This window comes from Oncorhynchus gorbuscha, linkage group LG18 (genome assembly GCF_021184085.1).
Source record: "Oncorhynchus gorbuscha isolate QuinsamMale2020 ecotype Even-year linkage group LG18, OgorEven_v1.0, whole genome shotgun sequence".
Taxonomy (NCBI): domain Eukaryota; kingdom Metazoa; phylum Chordata; class Actinopteri; order Salmoniformes; family Salmonidae; genus Oncorhynchus; species Oncorhynchus gorbuscha.
Window position 1 is genome coordinate 39,185,766 of NC_060190.1, and position 24,581 is coordinate 39,210,346.

Sequence of the window (24,581 nt, forward strand, 5' to 3'; positions counted from 1 at the left end):
AGGGCAGCCAGCTGGGTCTGATAAAGTCTGTCCTCTGTCCAGTTAAAACGAGTCATTGTAGGCATTGTGTAGAACGGATTCCTACTGCTCTGGGGCTGCCTCTGAGGGGTCTGTTGGTCCTGCAGTCGTATCAGGTCTTGTTGGGGGTAAAGCTGCGTCGGGGGAGGCAGCTGCGCGGGGTGCTGTTGGACAACTAGGGCAGGTGCTGGTGCATTGGATACAGGGGTATAATAGAAAGGTGGAAAGTCATTATCATCATCCCTGTTTGTCCTTCGCTTCTTATCATCCTTCACCATTTTCCTTACATTTTCTTGTCTGCCCTTCTCTCTAATTCTCTTTCCCACTTTCCTAAAATCCTCCCAGTCTATTCTACTTGCCTTGCCTTTTTTGGTTTCTTCAAAGTCCTGTAACTTATTTCTACATTCTGCTAATAAAGCTTCACTCAATGTGCCTTTTACGCCCAATACCTTGTGCCAGAGCGGTACCTGTTCCAGAATGTCCCTGACCAACTTATTCAACATTCCCTTCATCGGTCCAGTCAGAGGGTCGAGCAGGCAAAATTCTGTACCCATACAACATTTTGTATTAGTGGGAAATACTATATGTGTTGTATGCACGTAAACAATTATTTCCCAAGTATATCCAATTCTCCTATGGCTCCATTGGTCAAATTGTGCAAACTTGCAGGAATATTTTCTTACTTCTATCTCAGGACCCTTTCCTGGAATCAAATACTGTAGTTCATGCATTTACATCTGACGATTGCAAACCATGGCATATCAATTCATATTAATTTAGTACTTTGCCAAATAATGCACATTTACACAGGAATACCTCTGTTATAAAACAGGTTTTTCTCCACACACACTAGAGCCCTCCTTGTCACTATGACAAGGTCTTTTTCACACACAGTGAATACTCCTCCACACACAGAAGAAACATCCTTGTCACTAAGATAAGATCTACTTCACACAGTGAAAACTCACACACAGTGAAACCAAGTCATGTCATCCCATAGCCTCTTCTTTACTTCAACAGAAACCCCTACCCTGGGTAACTCGTCCCAGAATATCTCCTTTAATTAAAGATATCTCAGTTTCAACAGAGTTTCTAAACAGAAATTCCATATGTGATTCCATATGTGTTATTTCATAGTTTTGATGTTTTCACTATTATTCAACAAGAACATTTTGAAAAAAGGGGCGGATCCTTAAGAGGTTTCAACATTTAGAATAAAGGAGCATCTTTCTCAGTTTTGTCTTTTCAGAGCGCTCTGCCGTACAGTAAGTCCACATAGACAAATATAGTCAAGTCATAAAAATAGGTTGTGAATGAAGTTAAGAGGCATCCAGAGGAAATGCTTGAAGAATGCTGCTCAGCTACAAAGCATGGAGAATGGTAAGCACTACAGTTTCCATTATTTTCTTTGAGCTAGATGTTTAGGTAACACTTTATATTACAGTGCCTTTATTACAGTGGAATTATTCATGTAAGTACAGTGCAACAGTATTGTAATTACTCATTATTATACTGTACTTACACTGTAATGTAAAATGTAACAGGTTTTCTTGACGTGACCCTCACCCAAAGGTCACGAGATGTGTGTACACTACTTTAACATAATTACTGTGTCATTAACATGTTATTTCTTAGTAAATGGCTGGTCATTTATGTGCTGTAAAATATAGTTTGGACACACCTACTGTACTCATTCAATGGTTTTTCTTTATTTTGACTATTTTCTACATTGTAGAATAATAGTGAAGACATGAAAACTATGAAATAGCACATATGGAATCACACTATGGGCCTTAAAGAGGCCTTGACAGAATGCTTTTATTTAAATCATATTTCATTGACTGAAGTTTTAGATTCCATCCACAGTCATTAGGCACAGTCCATCAAACTAGAAATTGTTGATCGTGCTGATATGTTGAAATACTACATAATATAAAGCATATTTTAGACTGTTGAAATCAGTGGAATTTGGTATGAGGTAATTAAAAAATACATCTGTCAAACTAGATGTAACATTATCACTCTCCATTACATTTCAATAGTTTTTTCAATAGTCAAGAACTGTACATAAAATGTATTGTGCCCCCTTTTCCTATTCATTTAAGTGCTCATGTTCTGTCACTTCTCTATCCTCTATTCATTGTAAAGTCATAATGCAGAGAGTTTATTTGTTCACATTACACAAATCCATGCCCCTTCAGCATTCACATTTGGTGCCATAGGTGTGGTGGATAGTGGTTAGAGTGTTGGGCTAGTAACTGAAATGTTTCTGGATCGAATCCTCAAGCTAAGAAGGTACAAATCTGTCATTCTGAACAAGGCAGTTAACCCACTGTTCCCTGGTAGGCCGTCATTGTAAATGAGAATTTGTTCTTAACTGACTTGCCTAGCAGCGTAATAGTCGAAACTAACTGTCGCCAACTCTTAGGTATGATGTGGGCTTGCCCCAAGGGAAAGGGGGATACCTAGCGTTAGGGTTGTGTCAATTCGAATCTGGTATCAGAACAAGTTATGACACTGAGTCACCGATTGTATACTATGTACTTTTATTAGCTAAGCAATAAATGGTAAATGCAATTTTCATATATATGAGTTCGCTGTAATACCACGCAGGGCAGAACAGAGAACTAGCCAACACACTAATATTATCTTCTAAAATACTCTGACAGAAGTAGTTCCTGCTTCTGAGCTGGCTTGTCAGAGTAGAGACTGGGCATGGTTTAAACTCACTCAGCCTATCGTTGGCACACAGGCTGGTCCCAGCCCCCGGGCGCTCCAGTTGATAGATGTAACTGTTGCTGTGTAGAATATATATGCGCTCATACCCTAGATACTGTTATCACACATCTGGTTCCTGTTATTGCTAAGTTTGAGTTCTAACAAAAGACAGTCTGTTTGCTACACTACGTTCTGTATGTGTCCCCCACAACTCATGATAACTGCCTATACCCAAGGTTAGCCATAGCCTTTCTGCTAATGTTACTTCTAACACACACAGACATCCTCATGATAGACCAAGCATATTTTCAACCCTCACACTAGTCAGTTGTCCAACTGAATGTATTCAACTGAAATGTGTCTTCTGCATTTAACCTAGCCCCTCTGAAGAAGAGAGGTGCGGGGGGCTGCCTTAATCAACATCCACTTCTTCAGCGCCTGGGGAACAGGCGGTTAACTGCCTTGCTCATGGCAGAACGACAGATTTTTACCTCAGGAATTCAATCTAGCAACCTTCCAGTTACTGGCCCAACGCTCTAACCACTAGGCTACCTGCCACCATGCCGCCCAAGGGTCAATACTATACATTCATGATTTGCCTTCTGTCTGTACTGGGTCTGAAATTCAAATGTATTCAGATGACACAGTGATATATTTCCATGCAAAGAGCAAACAACAAGCTGCATAAGAACTCACTACTGTAATGGTCCAGGTTACAAAGTGGCTCAGTGACTCATGTTTGCATATCAAAAAACAGTCAGCATGTTCCTCACAAAGAGGGCAACTGATGCTACTGAGCCAGATGTCTATGTGTCAGGGGACAAGCTCCAGGTGGTATCTGATTTTAAGTTCATTTTAAGTTCATTATAAGGCATCATACTTAAATAACCAAATTCAACCCAGCTAATTCCCGATATATATACGAAATTGTTTGGCTACAGAGGTAGCAAAACTGTACTTCAAATCTATGATACTCCCCCACTTAACATACTGCTTGTCTAGTTGGGCCCAAGCTTGCTGTACAACATTAAAACCCATTTAGGCGGTCAACAAAGAGGCTCTCAAAGTGCTTGATAGGAAGCCCACTTGTTACATCCATAGGAAGCATGAACTCCTGTGCAATACACAGATGAATGTCTTGTATTCAAGATCCAAAATGGCCTGGCTCTCCCTCCACTCAGTAATTTTGTTAAACAGAAAACCCAAACCTATGGCAGCAGATCCACAAGGTCTGTCATGAGAGGTGACTGTATAGTTATGGCTGGGGGGCAGTATTGAGTAGCTTGGATTAATAAGTTGCCAAAATAAACGGCCTGCTCCTCAGTCTCAGTTGCGAATATATGCATATTATTAATATCATTGGATAGAAAACACTCTAAGGTTTCTAAAACTGTTTGAATGATGTCTGTGAGTATAACAGAACTCATATGGCAGGCAAAATCCTGAGGAGAAATCAAAACAGGAAGTGAGAAATCTGAGCTTCGTATGTATTCACCACAATTGCCAATGAAATCCCCTTGAGATATTAATGATGTTGCACTACCTAGGGGTTCCACTAGATGTCAACCATCTATAGAAATTTGAATGAGACTTCTACTGTGTTGTGGGACTGAATGAGAGCTGAATCTATCAGGTGACTGGCAGTCAGCCATTTTCTGATCATTCCTCATGGTATCCACTTGCGTTCCATTGCTCATCAAGACAGAAACTAATACTCCGGTTGGAACTTTATTGAAGATATATGTTAAAAACATCCTAATGATTGATTCTGTACATAGTTTGAAATGTTTCTTTGACCTGTAATATAACTTTTTGAAGTTTTTGTCCGACGTAACGCTGACCAGAATGAGCGTTTGGATATGTTTACCAAATGCGCTAACAAACAGAGGTATTTGGACATAAATAACGGACATATCGAACAAAACAGTGAATGTAACGCGCCAATGTAAACTCATGTTTTGATAAATATGAACTTTATCAAACAAAACATACATGAATTGTGTAACATGAAGTCCTTTGAGTGTCATCTGATGAAGATCATCAAAGGTTAGTGATTAAATGTATCTCTATTTGTGCTTTTTGTGACTCCTCATTGGCTGGGATAATGGCTGTTTTTATTGTGGTTTGGTGGTCACCTAACATAATCGTTTGTGGTGCTTTCGCCGTAAAGCCTATTTGAAATCGGACACTGTGGTGGGATTAACAACAAGTGTACCTTTAAAACGATATGAGATACATGTATGTTTGAGGACTTTTAATTATGAGATTTTTGATGTTTTGAATTTGGCGCCCTGCACTTTCACTTGCTGTTGTCATATCATCCCGTTAACAGGATTGAAGCCATAAGAAGTTCTTAAGGAGAAGCACCTTTAGTCAATCTGCTTTCTCTGTGAGAGCTTCCCATGTCTGGAATAGTCTACCATCAGACACACACACACACACACACACACACACACACACACACACACACACACACACACACACACACACACACACACACACACACACACACACACACACACACACACAACATACCACCTATAACAAAGAAACATGAAGACAAAAATGAATCCCTAGCTGTGTATTGTTGCTTTCCATGCTGTCTGTAGCTGGTGAAGTGTGGATACACTTTGTTGCTTTTATGCATTTTGTTTTGTTGCTTTTTGCGTGCTGCTTGTTCTATGTTTATGTGTGCTCACTGCTCTTTAATTGTCTATATTGTTATTGTAATTGTTTTTAATAACCTGCCCAGGAACTGCAGTTGAAAATTATCCAGCTGGCTAAAACTGACACTTTTCCTGAAATGTTGATTCATGTGCACCTGTCACGGTCGTCATATGGAGGAGACCAAGCCGCAGCATCGTAAGAGTACATACTTCTTTATTAAAGAAAGAACACTGAACAAAACTAACTAAAAAAACAAAACTAACTGTGAAGCAAATATGAGTAGTGCAGACAGGCAGCTAAACATAGAATAAGAACCCACAAATACCCTAGACAAAATGGCTCCCTAATTATGGTCCCCAATCAGAGACAACGATAAACAGCTGCCTCTGATTGGGAACAAATTCAGGCCACCATAGACATACAAATACCTAGACTCACAAAAAACCCTGGAAATACAAAAACATACCCACCCTAGTCACACCCTGACATAACCAAAATAGTAAAGAAAACAAAGATAACTAAGGTCAGGCCGTGACAGCACTGTTCCTGTAAAAATATAAAATAATCTCAAAACTGCAATCCACTTTAATGACCGGACATTGTTCCACGTAATGGAAACGTAATTATAATGTTAGAATACATTAACTTCCTGCTCAAATTCACTGGTGTTACCTAAACTATAAAACCCATCAAGAGTAGTCAGAAATCACAGAAGGTTTCCGATTCAACTATTCAGACCTCTACTGCAAATGGCCCACTGCATCCCTTACAGCCCGATATAGCCCAGTGAGCACGAATAACTATTCTATTCTATTCTTACCAGTAGGAAAAAAATATAACCCATTCTCAAACAACGTTCTGCGCTTACCTCTATCGTAAGGTTAAAAACAAACTTGACAATTATCTCTTCTCTTTTGGCTTCCTTACTTATGAAAAGTCCATGACTTTAAGAGTAACATGTAATGTGCCAAATTTATAAAATACATCAGTCAGTCCATAATAAAAAATCTAGTTATTTAAATACGATTCCATTCTCAATATGTTATTCCAGCAGACCATTTAGGCAACAGACAACGTATTACATCGAAATCGCCTCGCTTTTTATGTTGAATAAATGAGCTTTCAATTTGAACTATGCAAGCTGTTAAAATGTTCAGTTTATATCTTAAACAAACACTGGTGGAAGTATATGTCCAGACAAAACATGCCAATACTTGAATTACAATCAGAAACCCATTTTTTTGTCAATATCATAGACCCAATGCTATTGAAATGACAAATAAATCCTGCAAATAACTCAATTGCAATGGTTTGTAGTCTTAAAATCTGGCACATAATAACAACACATTTCCCAGAAAATAGTCGTAATTAATTGTCCAAGCTTTCTCCGCAGAGATTCTCACATGCGCAAAAGCAATAGATTTGCAGTCAATGAGTTAAATCAACATTCATTGACTCGGAAACAGATCTTGTGCTTTCCAATAAATTCAGATTATGTGTAAGGGGTGCGTACTGGCGGCAGAGAAGTCAGACGCAGGAGAGCAAAAACTGTGTTTCCAACAGCTCAGTTTAATAATAAAAACCCACCGGAAACCAGAACAATCAATAAATGGGTACAACACCCGACGCACACCAGACATAACGTACATAAGCACTTACAATAAACAATACTGGACAAGGACATGGGGGGGGAACGAAGGGTTAAATACACAACATGGAATTGATGGAATTGAAGCCAGGTGTGTGGGAAGACAAGACAAAACAAATAGAAAATGAAAGGTGAATTAGCTATAACTTTATGGAAAAAGGTTTATTCAATAAATATAGCAACTCCTCTCATACTGGGAAGGAAAAAAAAATTCAGGCCTCAAGGGCAGTTTTATATCAAATGTAGTACCCGAAAGGAGAAAATGCACTAAGAATTTTATAGTTACATCGTTAGGGTAAATTAATCAAAAGTGGACACACTCCAATCAGTTTCTGAGACAATTGTCCAGACTCAAATTTAACTTTACATTTTATCCATTATTTTACCAGGTAAGTTGACTGAGAGCACATTCTCATTTACAGCAACAACCTGGGGAATAGTTACAGGGGATGAATGAGCCAATTGTAAACTGGGGGGTTATTAGGTGACCGTGATGGTTTTTGAGGGCCAGATTGGGAATTTAGCCAGGACACCAAGGTTAACACCCCTACTCTTACGATAAGTGCCATGGGATCTTTAATGACCTCAGAGAGTCAGGACACCCGTTTAACTTCCCATCCAAAAGACGGCACCCTACACAGGGCAGTGTCCCCAATCACTGCCCTGGGGCATTAGGATGTTTTTTAGACCAAAGGAAAGAGTGCCTCCTACTAGCCCTCCAACACCACTTCCATCAGCATCTGGTCTCCCATCCAGGGACTGACCAGGACCAACCCTGCTTTGATTCAGAAGTAAGCCAGCAATGGTATGCAGGGTGGTATGCTGCTGGAAAATAATAATAATGCTTAAAGCTAGCGTCCCTCCTGGCCAACATCCAGTAAAATTGCAGAGCGCCAAATTCAAAAACAGAAATATTCATTGTGCTGCCATCCTGTTAGAAGGTAACAGATTATTTTATTACAATGGTTAAAATGTTTTTTTTTCATTGTGTTCAATGGTGTTATTTGCCCCCTGGGCTTTCTGGTACTTTCTGGTACTTAGACTGTACGCAAACAGGAAGTAGAGAATTGTTCCGCACGCATAGAAGCAGCTAAAAACAACGCTACGGTGCAGGTCTTTCAGTGTAGTTATTTCTTGTCACGCTTCAGCCTTGGAAAATATTTGTTTGTAAATTTGATTCAAGCATTTAGCTAGTGATGATAATCTTGTTATTGATAGAGTTGCTTACATATGAATGTTGGTTGCATTTACTCACACAAATTGCAATGCCTTTCATGTATGTTGTTAGCTGTATTACTTTGCTCGTGCGTCATGCAAACGAATTGTAAAATATACAATACTGTAGTTTTATTACTGTTTCTAGTGTAATATGCTTTGTTATTATACATAGATGGTTGTACATTATTAGAGTAGTGAAAGGAGTTAGCCAATTACCATATTGGTAACAATTAGCTATATGGTTTGGCATCATGCCAGATGCATGGTACCTTAGCACGTGCTTTGTATTTATGCAACTTCAAATGTATAATGTACAGCTACAGTATATCGGTATGAATTGAATACTAAAGTATATTCTTTTCTGTATTTTGCAGTTTCACAACATAAACGTTTTCAATATATTCATTAAAGAAAAGTCACGCCTTGGGAGTTTTATTGAAGACCTAGTTGTTAGCTATCTGTCTAGTTTTGCATGGGAACGCAAATCAAGGGCAGAATACTCATAATAAAAATTCCTAAAACATACAAGTGTTATACATGGGCTTAAAGATAAACTTCTTGTTAATCCGACCGCTGTGTCAGATTTTTAAAAGGCTTTACTGCGAAAGCATACCATGCGATTATCTGAGAACAGTGCCAAGCAGACAAATTATTACAAACAGTAACCAGCCAAGCAGAGTAACAAAAGTCAGAAATAGCGATAAAATGTATCACTTACCTTTGCCCAATTTCAACTTCCTGCTACTCATGCCAGGAATATATGATATGCATATGAGTAGTAGGTGTGGATAGAAAACACTCTAAAACTGTTTCAATCATGTCTGTGACTATAACAGAACTTATGTAGCAGGCAAAACCCTGAGGACTAACTGTTCAGATTATTATTTTTTTGCCTCTAACTGTTCCCTCTGTTTTCTTTGCCAGGGGATATTTGATAGGGACCATTTTACAGTTCCTACGACTTCCACTGGATGTCACCAGTCTTTGTAATTTGGTTGAGGTTAAAGGGACCAACTCAAAACCTACGTACGTCTACGTATGGGTTGTTTCAGTTGCATTTCATTATATTCACAGTATTACTTTATCAACTCTCCAGTAATTGATTATACACACATACAATTCTTCATATTTTCATATCATCACAGAATCCATATAAAGTGTAAGAATTTCTTAGGTACTCACATCAACCATTCCATTTGCATTTTCAAGGACTCTCCACAGCTACGAAGCAGCGCTCCAAACATACTCCCAACTTTTGTTTCGCGGACAATGACCAGTCTGTCATGGAATTCTCAACGGTTATCTAACCCCCCAGAAACCACAGGAAAGTCTAGCCTCCCAGAAACAATAGACTTGCTGCTAACATCCCACTTATTTACACACTCACACAACTCTCATATCACATTCACACAATGCTATTCCCAAACATGCCTAATCAATTAGAGTTTAACCTGCAGGAATATTTTCGAATTTCTATCTCATGGTTAGTTACTATGATTATGTAACTCATACATTTAAATCTGTCAATAGTTCTAAAATGGGGTAGTTCACACAGATTCTAGTTTTCATCCAGGTCACATAGATTCTGGATGTTTTAACAGGGCATAACTGGTTAGCACATTTAAAATAATTGGAATTCACCACTTCTGAGGTTCACTTGTCTTAGACTGTCACACAGACACATTTCAGAATGAGGTCCTTCTTCCAGTAGGGTTTCACAAGGTACCGTGCTTCACACAGAACCCACAGTCACCCTGGCCCATCACTCCTACAGACCGCACCAATCCCCTCTGTGATCAATTCAGTGTCAGGACGGCTCTAGGTCGCCCGCAAATGACCAATGATAGGTGTCTTTGAGTCGACTAACTCTCAGATCATCCTCCACTGACTCAGCCCTGTTTACGCCTCCAAGGTGCCCCCCTCACACAGGAATACACACTCAGAGCCTACGTAACAGAGGCTTGTCTTAAAAACTCGACTTTGCATCTTTCGCTCACCTCTTTCTTTTTTTAAACTAAGTTCAGGACGTGGTATCCACTCGGCTCGTTGCCTCTCAGATCAAAGGTGGGTCAATCTGCTTCATTCCCGAAGTGCGGTCTCCCTGTGATCCCAAGTTTGAGGGATCCCTGGTGCACCATTTACCCAGGTCGTCAGGAGCGGTCACCAAGTGACGATTCACATCCCATCCTTGTCGCCAAATGTGGTGGTTCATTTATTTACTATCAAATGAGAAGAAACAAACTTATCACACAAGTCAGAGTTATACTTAAACCAAATCTTTATTGACTTATTAATAAGGGAGCAAGTCAATACAACACACAAAGTTAATCAATTGAGTGATCTACAATAATGATAGCTGGTCGATGAATCAACCTCAGATGATTCGTTGAGAGCCCTGAGACAAAGTTACAAAGGGTTTATAGCCAAGATACACCCTCTTCAGTCTATATGACAAACAGCAGATGTATGGAATGGGTCACAAGGTAAACATTTGTATAAAAGATACTTGTAATTCACAGCAGACAGTACTGTAGCTGGTCGTATGTAGCTGTTCATATGTAGCTGGTCATATGTATCTGGTCATATGTAGCAGGTCATATGTAACTGTTCATATGTAGCTGGTCATATGTAGTTGGTCATATGTAACTGTTCATATCTAACTGTTCATATGTAGCTGGTCATATGTACTTGGTCATATGTAACTGTTCATATGTAACTGTTCATATATAGCTGGTCATATGTAGCAGGTCATATGTAGCTGGTCATATGTAACTGGTCATATGTAACTGTTTATATGTATGTACTCTAGCTGTTCATATGTAGCTGGTCAAATGTAGCTGGTCATATGTAGCTGGTCATATGTAACTGTTCATATGTAACTGTTTATATGTAGCAGGTCATATGTAGCTGGTTATATGAGGCTGGTCATATGTAGCAGGTCATATGTAGCTGGTCATATGTAACTGTTTAAATGTACCTGGTCATATGTAGTCTTGCTGTTCATATGTAGCTGTTAGCTGTGTGTCCTTATTCTGTCTTCATAACACACAGACTATGTTAGTTAAACGTGTGTCCACCGCAATATACCAACTTTGTCTTTGACTTCCTCAGTGTTATGGAAAAGCATAATGATCCCAATTTGAGGATCAATATGCTTTCCCAGCAGGAGATGGGTCTGGTCCATCCTGTCCCTGTGCCAAGCACCCAGACCAGGGGACAGTGGTCAAGCAAGCTGGAGTTCCTCCTGGCTGTGGCCGGACAGATCATAGGCTTGGGGAATGTATGGAGGTTCCCATATCTGTGCTACAAAAATGGAGGAGGTGAGTCTCACATAGCATCTTTACATGGTCATTTAAACACATATTACATGTATGGCAAGGTGAGCCTTTGTCTTTTACATTATCAATGCAAAAGAGCTAGTCACTTCATTTAACTTCAGTGTGGTGGAGACTGTACAGAGTTGTTCTTTTCATATCTTAGGCTAATATTGAAATCACACAATTACAAGACGGTAATGGAATAATCATTAAGAGATGTGTAATCATGGCCTGATATAAACATATCAGTGGTTTCTATAATATTATAGGGATATTTACACACTAGGGCTAGATGCTATCAGGCGGGCACAATCATAAAAACAACAGCGGCTGCCTGTGTGCACGAAAAGATCCAAAACCTTCTAGGTGCTTCCAGAATCTCTATACTGATATGCACATCACTACTGTCCAACGTTTTGTTAAGCTCTGATAGAAATATGCTATGAAGTACAAACATGCCTCTCTGACATGTAGAATTTCTATCTGCAATGTTCGATGATGTTAGGCCACTGGGCGTGTCCCAGAAACCCCATGATAATATCCCTAACATTTACATTACAAATGGATGCACAACCCTTCAGGTGGTAGCTAAGTCCGTCAGCTACACAAACACATACTTGCATTCCTGTGGTTAAATTCAAATATACTAATAGATTTTTTTTCAATATTAAAAAAAGTATAATCTTTATGAATTATATCATAAATAGGACTGGTGGAGTTATGTCACACATGCAGCTAACACAGACATGTGGAAATGTCTGCTCTACCTAAAATTATGACCAAGTAATTGCAGCATTTCCTCAAAAATGGAAAAGGCAAGTGGAAGGGGCATAAAGTAAGGAACTTGTCTGTTGGCCCTGCCTTAAAGACCAAAATTGGTTAAATTGTGATAAATAAAAATATATACCAGTTTTATTTAAGGACCAAAACATTGACAGCTGTGCCATATAAATTGCAAAATAGTTGGGAAGAGATTTTCGATGCACCGATTCCATGGCACATGGTTTATGAATTGACACAAAAAACGACACCTGATTCAAAACTTTGAATTGTTCAATTCAAATTAATTTGCTAAATTCTTGCAACCAATAGAATGTTATATATATATATAGGGGAAACAATTTTCCCGGCTCTGCAGATTTTACTGCGTGAAGGCAGAGTCATTAGATCATTTATTTTGGTACTGTCCATATGTAGCTAAAGAATTGCAACAATTACCTTGAGCTAATGCAGCAGATAGCAATACTAGGTGATTTAAAAAGTCATAGTCAATTGATCAATAAAATTATTATTATTTTAGCAAAAATGTTTATCTTTAATTTATAATCTGTAGAAACTATGCGAATAGAAAGGTTCAGCACTTTTGTGAAGCATCTGTCAAGCCCTGACCTTAGAGAGGCGTTTTATTTATCTTTTTGGTTAGGTCAGGGTGTGATGTGGAGTGGGCATTCTATGTTTTGGCCGGGTATAGTTCTCAATCAGGGACAGCTGTCTATCGTTGTCTCTGATTGGGAATCATACTTAGGTAGCCCATTTTCCTTCCTTTCAGTCTGGGTAGTTGACTTTTGTTATTGGCACAATAGCCCTGTAATCGTCACGGTTGTGTCTTTGTTTGTTGTTTTGTTGGCGACATTTTAAATAAAAGGGAAAATGTACGCTCACCACGCTGCACTTTGGTCCACGTCTTTCGACGGCCATGACAGCATCACAGTACAGTTGAAAAATATATGGCAAATAGAAATCCAATGTGGATGGTGTTAAGAGATAGATGGGAGGGGTTGAATGGAGCTGAAGGGTGGGAATAATAGCAACAAGATAACAAATGTAAAACATATGGGGTCTGTAAAATGTATATAGGTTCAGAACTGTTGTGAAATAGCACAGTTGTAAATACAGTGGGGAGAACAAGTATTTGATACACTGCCGATTTTGCAGGTTTTCCTACTTACAAAGCATGTAGAGGTCTGTAATTTTTATCATAGGTACACTTCAACTGTGAGAGACGGAATCTAAAACACAAATCCATAAAATCACATTGTATGATTTTTAAGTAATTCATTTGCATTTTATTGCATGACATAAGTATTTGATCACCTACCATTCAGTAAGAATTCCGGCTCTCACACACCTGTTAGTTTTTCTTTAAGAACCCCTCCTGTTCTCCACTCATGACCTGTATTAACTGCACCTGTTTGAACTCGTTACCTGTATAAAAGACACCTGCCCACACACTCAATCAAACAGACTCCAACCTTTCCACAATGGCCAAGACCAGAGAGCTGTGTAAGGACATCAGGGATAAAATTGTAGACCTGCACAAGGCTGGGTGGGCTACAGGACAATAGGCAAGCAGCTTGCTGAGAAGGCAACAACTGTTGGCGCAATTATTAGAAAATGGAAGAAGTTCAAGATGACGGTCAATCACCCTCGGTCTGGGGTTCCATGCAAGATCTCACCTCGTGGGGCATCAATGATCATGAGGAAGGTGAGGGATCAGCCCAGAACTACACGGGAGGATTTGGTCAATGACCTGAAGAGAGCTGGGACCACAGTCTCAAAGAAAACCATTAGTAACACACTACGCCGTCATGGATTAAAATCCTGCAGCGCACGCAAGGTCCCCCTACTCAAGCCAGCGCATGTCCAGGCCTGTCTGAAGTTTGCCAATTACCATCTGGATGATCCAGAGGAGGAATGGGAGACGGTCATGTGGTCTGATGAGACAAAATGTTGAGCTTTTTGGTCTAAACTTCACTCGCTGTGTTTGGAGGAAGAAGAAGGATGAGTACAACCCGAAGAACACCATCCCAACCGTGAAGCATGGAGGTGGAAACATAATTCTTTGGGGATATTTTCTGAAAATGGGACAGGATGACTGCACCGTATTGAGGGGAGGATGGATAGGGCCATGTATCGCGAGATCTTGGCAAACAACCTCCTTCCCTCAGTAAGAGCATTGAAGATGGGTCGTGGCTGGGTCTTCCAGCATGACAACGACCTGAAACACACAGCCAGGGCAACTAAGGAGTGGCTCCATAAGAAGCATCTCAAGGTCCTGGATTGGCCTAGCCAGTCTCCAGACCTGAACCCAATAGAAAATCTTTGGAGGGAGCTGAAAGTCAGTATTGCCCAGCGACAGCCCCGAAACATGAAGGATCTGGAAAAGGTCTGTATGGAGGGGTGGGCCAAAATCCCTGCTGCAGTGTGTGCAAACCTGGTAAAGAACAACAGGAAACGTATGATCTCTGTAATTGCAAACAAAGGTTTCTGTACCAAATATTAAGTTCTGCTTTTCTAATGTATCAAATACTTATGTTATGCAATAAAATGCAAATTAATTACTTAAAAATCATACAATGTGATTTTCTGTATTTTTGTTTTAGATTCCGTCTCTCTCACAGTTGAAGTGTACCTATGATAAATGACAGACCTCTACATGCTTTGTAAGTAGGAAACACTGCCGATTTTGCAGGTTATCAAATACTTGTTCTCCCCACTGTATATGGCAAATATAAACATCAGAAATAGAGGAAGGCCAGGACAACAACAAAAAAGTATAACTACTGTAAATGACATTGTGTCTGTAAAATGTATATAGTTTGTATAAGCTGGAAGTAGAAGCCTACGTTTTATTGTTTATTAGTTTACTGAAATTGGGGGAGGGGTGGTAGGGTTTGCTGGGAATAATATATAGAGTGGGGCAAAAACGTATTTAGTCAGCCACCAATTGTGCAAGTTCTCCCACTTAAAAATATGAGAGGCCTGTAATTTTCATCATAGGTACACTTAAACTATGATAGACAAAATGAAAAAAAAAAAAATCACATTGTAGGATTTTTTATTAATTTATTTGCAAATTATGGTGGAAAATAAGTATGGTGGTGGTGGTTATGATGTCGTTTACTACCTTCAGTGTGGCTGAGGTGCACCCATGACCGGCTCTGAAACCAGTTGCATAGTGGAGAAGGTACGGTGGGATTCGAAATGGTCGGTAATCTGTTGGTTAACTTGGCTTTCGAAGACGTTAGAAAGACAGGGACAGATATAGGTCTGTAGCTGTTTGGATCTAGAGTGTCACCCCCTTTGAAGAGGGGGCTGACCGCGTCAGCTTTCCAATCTTTGGGAATCTCAGACGATACGAAAGAGAGGTTGAACAGGCTAGTAATATGGGTTGCAACAATTTCGGCAGTGGTTTAACTTGTGTTGTTCGTAAGGGGTGTTCTTCATCCCTTATGTGCTCTTTCTGTTCACCTGTGGCATTCCACTCTTTCTCCTGGAGACCTCCTTGGGCCAGTACACCACGCAGGGCAGCATCACCTGCTGGAGGAAGATCTGCCCCCTGTTTGAAGGTAAATATCAGGTCTCATATTTATAAAGGGTCATTGAATAAGACTGCCGATCTAGAATACAGGTAGCCTCTGTCCGTATAAGCTTAGTCATTATGATCTAAAAGGCTAATCTGATTCTACATCAGCCATCCTACTGGTATGCTTTATGAATGCGGCCACGGGGACTTGTTGTACGTATTGCATCCATATTAGGGATTCAGTTGTCAGTGTTTGTCTGACCATTGATAGCATTTACTTCCTACGGTGGATGCCATCTTGGGGAAATAGACATGAAAGCCTGATAGCTAGAAGGAAGAAAGGCTAAAGCCTTCAGTAAAAAATAGATAACATTCAGAGGCACTGCAGGACAAACTTTGTCTGTTTGTTGTATTTGTACTCAGGAAAACTGAGAAAGTAGTATTGCAATCCAAAGCAATGTCAATATGATTTAAATTGATATTCAGCAAGTAAACTCAAGGTTTCTGTCTGGAGCCTTTGTCAAGAATGTGCTGGTTGAGGGGGACATATAGGGCCAGACAATTAGCCATAATAGGTACAGTATATGCACAGTACATGCAGGCTTTTCCTTCTGTAAATGATATTGCACTATTGTATTTGTAAAAGTCAATTCACCATGATTTTAATCACATTGCTTTAACAGTTTGAAACAATATAAGGATACATTTTAGATTGCTTGGGGGGGGGGATGACTGGTCTGTTTCTAACCTGATTCAACTTGAAAAAGGGGTTAAAGTAACAAGACATTTCACTCAAGTTATTGGATGAAGCTTGGATTAAATATTAACAGTATACCACAGGCTCACACTAATTCATGGGCGATTACATGATAGAGTAAGTGACAGTCTTTAATGTGACATGACACGTACATTCAGGACACTTGTCTTGTGTTCAAACATTCACAAATGTCTGTCTTGTTGGAATGCCACCATAACTTATTAATCAGAGCTGGTGACTTTGAAAGGAGTCTAATCCACATCAAAAAGTAACACAGTTAAATGTTTTTATGGTTTTAGGTTGAGAATGTGATTGGATATAACATATGTCACATCTATTTCTTAGAAGAAGCCTTTTTTTACATTTAAATCTCCATGTTTGTCTATAAAATCTCCTCCTCCTCCTCATCTTCCTCCTCAGGACTGGGTTATGGTAGTCAGGTGGTGGTTCTATATTCCAGCATTTATTACATCATCATTCTAGCCTGGGCCTTCTTCTACCTCTTCTCCTCATTCAGCTCTGAGCTCCCCTGGGCCAGTTGTAGAAACAGCTGGAACACAGGTATGTATATTAGTGGAGCCTGAGTGCCTGTCTGCTTGTGCTGTCATACCAACTGCCTGTCATTCATTGTCATAGCAAACCTGTTTGGATTGACAAGGACAGCAATGGAGTTTGCATTGCATAGAACACAAACAGATCTGGGACCAGGTTAACTTCAGTGTGTAGACATGTTGACATTGACATACATTTGTCATGCCCAAATGATAGATAGTATCTTAAATTGTTGGACACCACTGGGATATCCACTGAGATATTACGTTTTTGACAAGTGAGTTGATTAATGTTTTATTTTTGTAAATATCTCCTTATCCAGGAAAGATTCAGAGAGTTCTGAGACATGCTTGTTATTGTGTAATTTCCTCCTAACCAGCAACCTGCATGGAGTTTGACAGAATAGTAGTGGGACATCTAAATTGGACAGTAGCAGGGAACGCAACATCGCCAGTGAGAGAGTTCTGGGAGTGAGTACACAAAATCATTCCAATTTATCAACTCCTTATTAAGTCCTTACAGATGGAAATCATGGGAATGTTCCTTTTTGAAGGCGTTGAGAGAATGGTGAAAAGCAAGAGGTGGGATTGTAACTGAAAATATGATTTCAGAAGGAGAGTTTTGAGTCTCACAGACAGTCCAAACAAGCTAGGCAGTGTTCGCTGGGAGCTGGCTCTGTGTCTTCTACTGTCATGGATTCTCTGTTACTTCTGTGTCTGGAAAGGAGTGAAGTCTACAGGGAAGGTAAGGTGGGATCTCTGCCATTCAACCTGATGACACCATGAATACTGTAGAGTTGTTAAGATGAGCTATAGACTGAGGGAATGTAATGCTGGTCTGGTCCCCCTCCCCTCAGGTGGTCTACTTCACTGCCACCTTCCCCTATCTGATGCTGGTGGTGTTGCTGGTCCGTGGACTCACACTGCCGGGGGCAATAGATGGTATCAAGTTCTACCTTTACCCAGATCCAGCCCGCCTCACTGACCCACAGGTAGGAACACACTTCACTGTATAATTTGTGTCCAGGTGTAACAAAAACTATCAGTACATACTGTAGTGATTTGTGGGGGATAAATGGTAACGTCTCTGTCTGTGTTTGAGCCCTTGTCAAAATGACCGAGGGCAGCAACCATTACCACTGGCACAAGAAACGTAACTCCCTTGGTGCAACAGTTTGTGGTTTTAAGAGCATCAGATTTGTTACAATATCAATACCTAATAAAGAAATACTTGGATTTTCAAAGCAAATGCATTTCCTGTTGACTTATATCTACAAGGTACCATTTGAATTCTCCTCTAATACCCTGGGATGTGACTAGTATATCGGAATTGTGAAACTATGAAGACTATTGTGTCTCTCTCTGGTGTGTCTCACAGGTGTGGATGGATGCTGGAACACAAATCTTCTTTTCCTATGCTATCTGCCTCGGCTGTCTGACTGCTCTTGGCAGCTACAACAAATATGACAACAACTGTTACAAGTGAGTGGAGGAATGAAATGTATGATGGGCCTATTGAGAACCTACCTCAGAACAGTAACATACAATAAATGGACTTTGGGACAATATGTTTCGTCAGTCAAAATGTGGGTAATGACGATAGATGGAATTTGAAAACGAGTGTCGTTTTTGTTATGTTATTAAAAGTTAACATTAAAAGAAACATTGTAACTTGAAGAGTTTTGTACCTGATGTTTACATACTGTACGTTATGTGTAAAATGTCCAGATGAAATAGAATGTTTTTGTAAAGGTGAAATGGGAAGTTAGTTGTTTAAATTGGATCTGAGTAACATCCAGACCTTGCCTCGTAATTAGCGACACCCAGAGAACTTGCCATAAGGCGGAAACGCCCCTTTCTGACCCGAGTATATTAAACATGCGAGTTAAGAATTTACATAGCAGACTAGGTGACCAGGGTCATGGTCTTAGTTACAGTAGTCGCAAACGCAAAATGCAACACGAGGTCGAAGAAGACAAAGGAAGCTCTTAATCTATGCTACAGATGAGTAGCTGTGTCTAAGAGGGTGAATTCAAGCAGGACCAACTGGTTATTCTCTCCAAGGAATCGTGTGTCTACACTGCTTTCATTCCCACACTGGAACCACCTATACGCTAATTAGTCGTCCTCAGAAGACCCCTTTTCAGAACAAGAGCGAGGAAACAGACCACTAAGACAGAGGACACTTACATCGTGTGGACAATCAGAGACTTACACCCGCTAACTGATAGAGGAATTCTAAATTCCTTTATGTTTTATTGCCAAAACCAATTCAATTCGCACTCATTTCTAATTCATGATAAGTTGTAAGTTTATCATTTGCATGAATTAACAAGAGACCAGTCTTAAAAACAAGTTCAGCATTTATTCTTGATGAGTACTGACCCAAAATACAAAGAATATTACATTTTAAAGAAAGGGAACATAAAATGACGTCATCAGTTTCACACCCTCTGTCATGTTTGTCATTTATTATCTTGTCTTGTCCCTGTGCTTCCCATTCTATTCGTTTCCCTCTGCTGGTCTTATTTGGTTCTTTCCCTCCTTCTAGCCCTCTCTCTCCCCCTCCCTCTCTCACTCTCTCGCTCTCTCTTCTCTCTATCGTTCCGTTCCTGCTCCCAGCTGTTCCTATTCCCCCTAATCATCATTTAGTCTTCCCACACCTGTTCCCGATCCTTTCCCCTGATTTGAGTCCCTATTTATTCCTTTGTGATCCGTTCCTGTTCCATCGGTTCCTTGTTTTGTATTCACCATGCTGTGATTGCGTTTCGCCCTGTCCTGTCGTGTTTTTTGCCGTGATTGTGTATCACCCTGTCCTGTCGTGTTTTGTGCCTTCATCAGACGCTGCGTGTGAGCAGGTGTCTCAGTCGACTACGGCCTGCGCCTACCCGAAGCGACCTGCAGTCTGTGGCCGCTTCTCCAGTTGTTTTCCCCTCTACAAATCTAGAGGATTTAAGTTATTCCGTTTTGAGCATTAATAAACTCTGTTTCTGTTAAGTCGCGTTTGGGTCCTCTTTCACCTGCATGACAGAAGGAACCGATCAAGGAATGGACCCAGCGACTTCAGACGCTGTTTACACTGCCGTCAAGATCCAAGGAGCCATGCTCGGCAGACACGAGCAGGAATTGTCTGCTGCTCGCCAGGCCGTGGAAAACCTGGCTGCTCAGGTTTCCGACCTCTCTGGACAGTTCCAGAGTCTACGTCTCGTGCCACCTGTTACTTCCTGGCCTGCCGAGCCTCCAGAACCTAGGGTTAATAACCCACCTTGCTACTCCGGGCAGCCCACTGAGTGCCGCTCCTTTCTCACGCAGTGTGAGATTGTGTTCTCTCTCCAACCCAACACATACTCTAGAGAGAGAGCTCGGGTTGCTTACGTCATTTCACTCCTTACTGGCCGGGCTCGAGAATGGGGCACAGCTATCTGGGAGGCAAGGGCTGATTGCTCTAACAAATTCCAGAACTTTAAAGAGGAGATGATTCGGGTTTTTGACCGTTCTGTTTTTGGTGGGGAGGCTTCTAGGGCCCTGGCTTCCTTATGCCAAGGTGAACGGTCCATAACGGATTATTCCATTGAGTTTCGCACTCTTGCTGCCTCTAGTGAGTGGAACGAGCCGGCGCTGCTCGCTCGTTTTCTGGAGGGACTCCACGCAGTGGTTAAGGATGAGATTCTCTCCCGGGAGGTTCCTTCAGATGTGGACTCTTTGATTGCTCTCGCCATCCGCATAGAACGACGGGTAGATCTTCGTCACCGGGCTCGTGGAAGAGAGCTCGCATCAACGGTGTTTCCCTGCTCCGCATCGCAACCATCTCCCTCCTCTGGCTTTGAGACTGAGCCCATGCAGCTGGGAGGGATTCGCATCTCGACTAAGGAGAGGGAACGGAGGATCACCAACCGCCTGTGCCTCTATTGCGGAGTTGCTGGACATTTTGTTAATTCATGTCCAGTAAGAGGCCAGAGCCCATCAGTAAGCGGAGGGCTACTGGTGAGCGCTACTACTCAGGTCCCTTCATCTAGATCTTGTACTACTATGTCGGTCCATCTACGCTGGACCGGTTCGGGTGCTACATGCAGTGCCTTGATTGACTCTGGGGCTGAGGGTTGTTTCATGGACGAAGCATGGGTTCGGAAACATAACATTCCTTTCAGACCGTTAGACAAGCCTACGCCCATGTTTGCCTTAGATGGTAGTCATCTTCCCAGTATCAAATTTGAGACACTACCTTTAACTCTCACAGTATCTGGTAACCACAGTGAGACTATTTCTTTTTTGATTTTCCGTTCACCGTTTACACCTGTTGTTTTGGGTCATCCCTGGCTAGTATGTCATAATCCTTCTATTAATTGGTCTAGTAATTCTATCCTATCCTGGAACGTTTCTTGTCATGTGAAGTGTTTAATGTCTGCCATCCCTCCCGTTTCTTCTCTCCCTACTTCTCAGGAGGAACCTGGCGATTTGACAGGAGTGCCGGAGGAATATCATGATCTGCGCACGGTCTTCAGTCGGTCCCGAGCCAACTCCCTTCCTCCTCACCGGTCGTATGATTGTAGTATTGATCTCCTTCCAGGGACCACGCCTCCTCGAGGTAGACTATACTCTCTGTCGGCTCCCGAACGTAAGGCTCTCGAGGATTATTTGTCTGTGTCTCTTGACGCCGGTACCATAGTGCCTTCTTCTTCTCCGGCCGGGGCGGGGTTCTTTTTGTTAAGAAGAAGGACGGTACTCTGCGCCCCTGCGTGGATTATCGAGGGCTGAATGACATAACGGTTAAGAATCGTTATCCGCTTCCCCTTATGTCATCAGCCTTCGAGATTCTGCAGGGAGCCAGGTGCTTTACTAAGTTGGACCTTCGTAACGCTTACCATCTCGTGCGCATCAGAGAGGGGGACGAGTGGAAAACGGCGTTTAACACTCCGTTAGGGCATTTTGAGTACCGGGTTCTGCCGTTCGGTCTCGCCAATGCGCCAGCTGTTTTTCAGGCATTAGTTAATGATGTTCTGAGAGACATGCTGAACATTTTTGTTTTTGTCTATCTTGACGATATCCTGATTTTTTCTCCGTCACTCGAGATTCATGTTCAGCACGTTCGACGTGTTCTACAGCGCCTTTAGAGAATTGTCTCTACGTAAAGGCTGAGAAGTGCTCTTTTCATGTCTCCTCCGTTACTTTTCTCGGTTCCGTTATTTCCGCTGAAGGCATTCAGATGGATTCCGCTAAGGTCCAAGCTGTCAGTGATTGGCCCGTTCCAAGGTCACGTGTCGAGTTGCAGCGCTTTTTTTAGGTTTCGCTAATTTCTATCGGCGTTTCATTCGTAATTTCGGTCAAGTTGCTGCCCCTCTCACAGCTCTTACTTCTGTCAAGACGTGTTTTAAGTGGTCCGGTTCCGCCCAGGGAGCTTTTGATCTTCTAAAAGAACGTTTTACGTCCGCTCCTATCCTCGTTACTCCTGACGTCACTAGACAATTCATTGTCGAGGTTGACGCTTCAGAGGTAGGCGTGGGAGCCATTCTATCCCAGCGCTTCCAGTCTGACGATAAGGTTCATCCGTGCGCTTATTTTTCTCATCGCCTGTCGCCATCTGAGCGCAACTATGATGTGGGTAACCGTGAACTGCTCGCCATCCGCTTAGCCCTAGGCGAATGGCGACAGTGGTTGAGGGGGCGACCGTTCCTTTTGTCGTTTGGACAGACCATAAGAACCTTGAGTACATCCGTTCTGCCAAACGACTTAATGCCCGTCAAGCTCGTTGGGCGTTGTTTTTCGCTCGTTTCGAGTTTGTGATTTCTTACCGTCCGGGTAGCAAGAACACCAAGCCTGATGCCTTATCCCGTCTGTTTAGTTCTTCTGTGGCTTCTACTGATCCCGAGGGGATTCTTCCTTATGGGCGTGTTGTCGGGTTGACAGTCTGGGGAATTGAAAGACAGGTTAAGCAAGCACTCACGCACACTGCGTCGCCGCGCGCTTGTCCTAGTAACCTCCTTTTCGTTCCTGTTTCCACTCGTCTGGCTGTTCTTCAGTGGGCTCACTCTGCCAAGTTAGCTGGTCATCCCGGTGTTCGAGGCACTCTTGCGTCTATTCGCCAGCGCTTTTGGTGGCCGACTCAGGAGCGTGACACGCGCCGTTTCGTGGCTGCGTGTTCAGACTGCGCGCAGAAGAAGTCTGGTAATTTTTTTTTCTGCTTCTGCTCCTGGTCTTGCTGGGTCTCAGTCTGTTCCCTGCCATCGCATCTCTCCTGTTCTTGTCCCTGCCCTTGCTGTGTCTCAGTCTGTCCCTAGTTCTCATTTTTTTTTTAGAGTAGTACCTAGTTTCCCTTTTTATCGTTTTCGTTACGGTCCTGAGGAGAGGAGTTGGGTTCTTTCTCGGGACGTGCTGGACCGTTTGATCTATGATTTCCTCCGTTGCCGCCAGTGTTCCTCCTCGAGAGCGCCAGGAGGCGCTCGGTGAGTGGGGGGTACTGTCATGTTTGTCATTTATTATCTTGTCTTGTCCCTGTGCTTCCCATTCTATTCGTTTCCCTCTGCTGGTCTTATTTGGTTCTTTCCCTCCTTCTAGCCCTCTCTCTCCCCCTCCCTCTCTCACTCTCTCGCTCTCTCTTCTCTCTCTATCGTTCCGTTCCTGCTCCCAGCTGTTCCTATTCCCCTAATCATCATTTAGTCTTCCCACACCTGTTCCCGATCCTTTCCCCTGATTTGAGTCCCTATTTATTCCTTTGTGATCCGTTCCTGTTCCATCGGTTCCTTGTTTTGTATTCACCATGCTGTGATTGCGTTTCGCCCTGTCCTGTCGTGTTTTTTGCCGTGATTGTGTATCACCCTGTCCTGTCGTGTTTTGTGCCTTCATCAGACGCTGCGTGTGAGCAGGTGTCTCAGTCGACTACGGCCTGCGCCTACCCGAAGCGACCTGCAGTCTGTGGCCGCTTCTCCAGTTGTTTTCCCCTCTACAAATCTAGAGGATTTAAGTTATTCCGTTTTGAGCATTAATAAACTCTGTTTCTGTTAAGTCGCGTTTGGGTCCTCTTTCACCTGCATGACACCCTCTCCCATCCTTACAATAGGTAGTATTCAGTCCTAGAGAAGTTTTACTCCCCTCATAAAACTACATTCCAACCTGTCTAAAAGATATACTTCTCTCCACTAATGTAATCCAACCAAAACATTCTTATCTGTATGAAAAGCCATAGCATCGCTCTCCCTTTAACTGCTCAAGAGACACAGACAATTAATTCGTTCTGCTTATATTTTCAGTAACAGCTTAACCAATAACTTTTACTTTTCATTCCATAACATAATAGTATTAGAATAAATGGTTCTAATCAATAATGTATACATAATTAATCATCTTAACTACAATTTCCTCTAACAGTAACATCAGAGGAGAAGGA

At 41.7% G+C, this 24,581-nt stretch overlaps 1 protein-coding gene across 2 annotated transcripts in view; it reads left to right on the forward strand.

Moving 5' to 3' along the window:
- The first annotated feature begins 1,282 nt into the window (after positions 1–1,282).
- Positions 1,283–24,581, forward strand: part of LOC124003315 (sodium- and chloride-dependent GABA transporter 2-like) — a 30,062-nt gene continuing 6,763 nt past the window's right edge. Inside the window, exons 1-8 of one of the 2 annotated variants that reach the window (XM_046311463.1) lie at positions 1,283–1,398; positions 11,381–11,589; positions 15,801–15,935; positions 17,070–17,210; positions 17,581–17,671; positions 17,813–17,945; positions 18,058–18,192; positions 18,579–18,682. In XM_046311463.1, coding sequence (XP_046167419.1) covers positions 1,358–1,398; positions 11,381–11,589; positions 15,801–15,935; positions 17,070–17,210; positions 17,581–17,671; positions 17,813–17,945; positions 18,058–18,192; positions 18,579–18,682 — 989 coding nt within the window. In that variant the 5' untranslated portion in view covers positions 1,283–1,357. Of the gene's footprint in view, positions 1,399–11,380; positions 11,590–15,800; positions 15,936–17,069; positions 17,211–17,580; positions 17,672–17,812; positions 17,946–18,057; positions 18,193–18,578; positions 18,683–24,581 lie in introns of those variants that run through there. The other variant, XM_046311464.1, reaches the window with a different exon arrangement.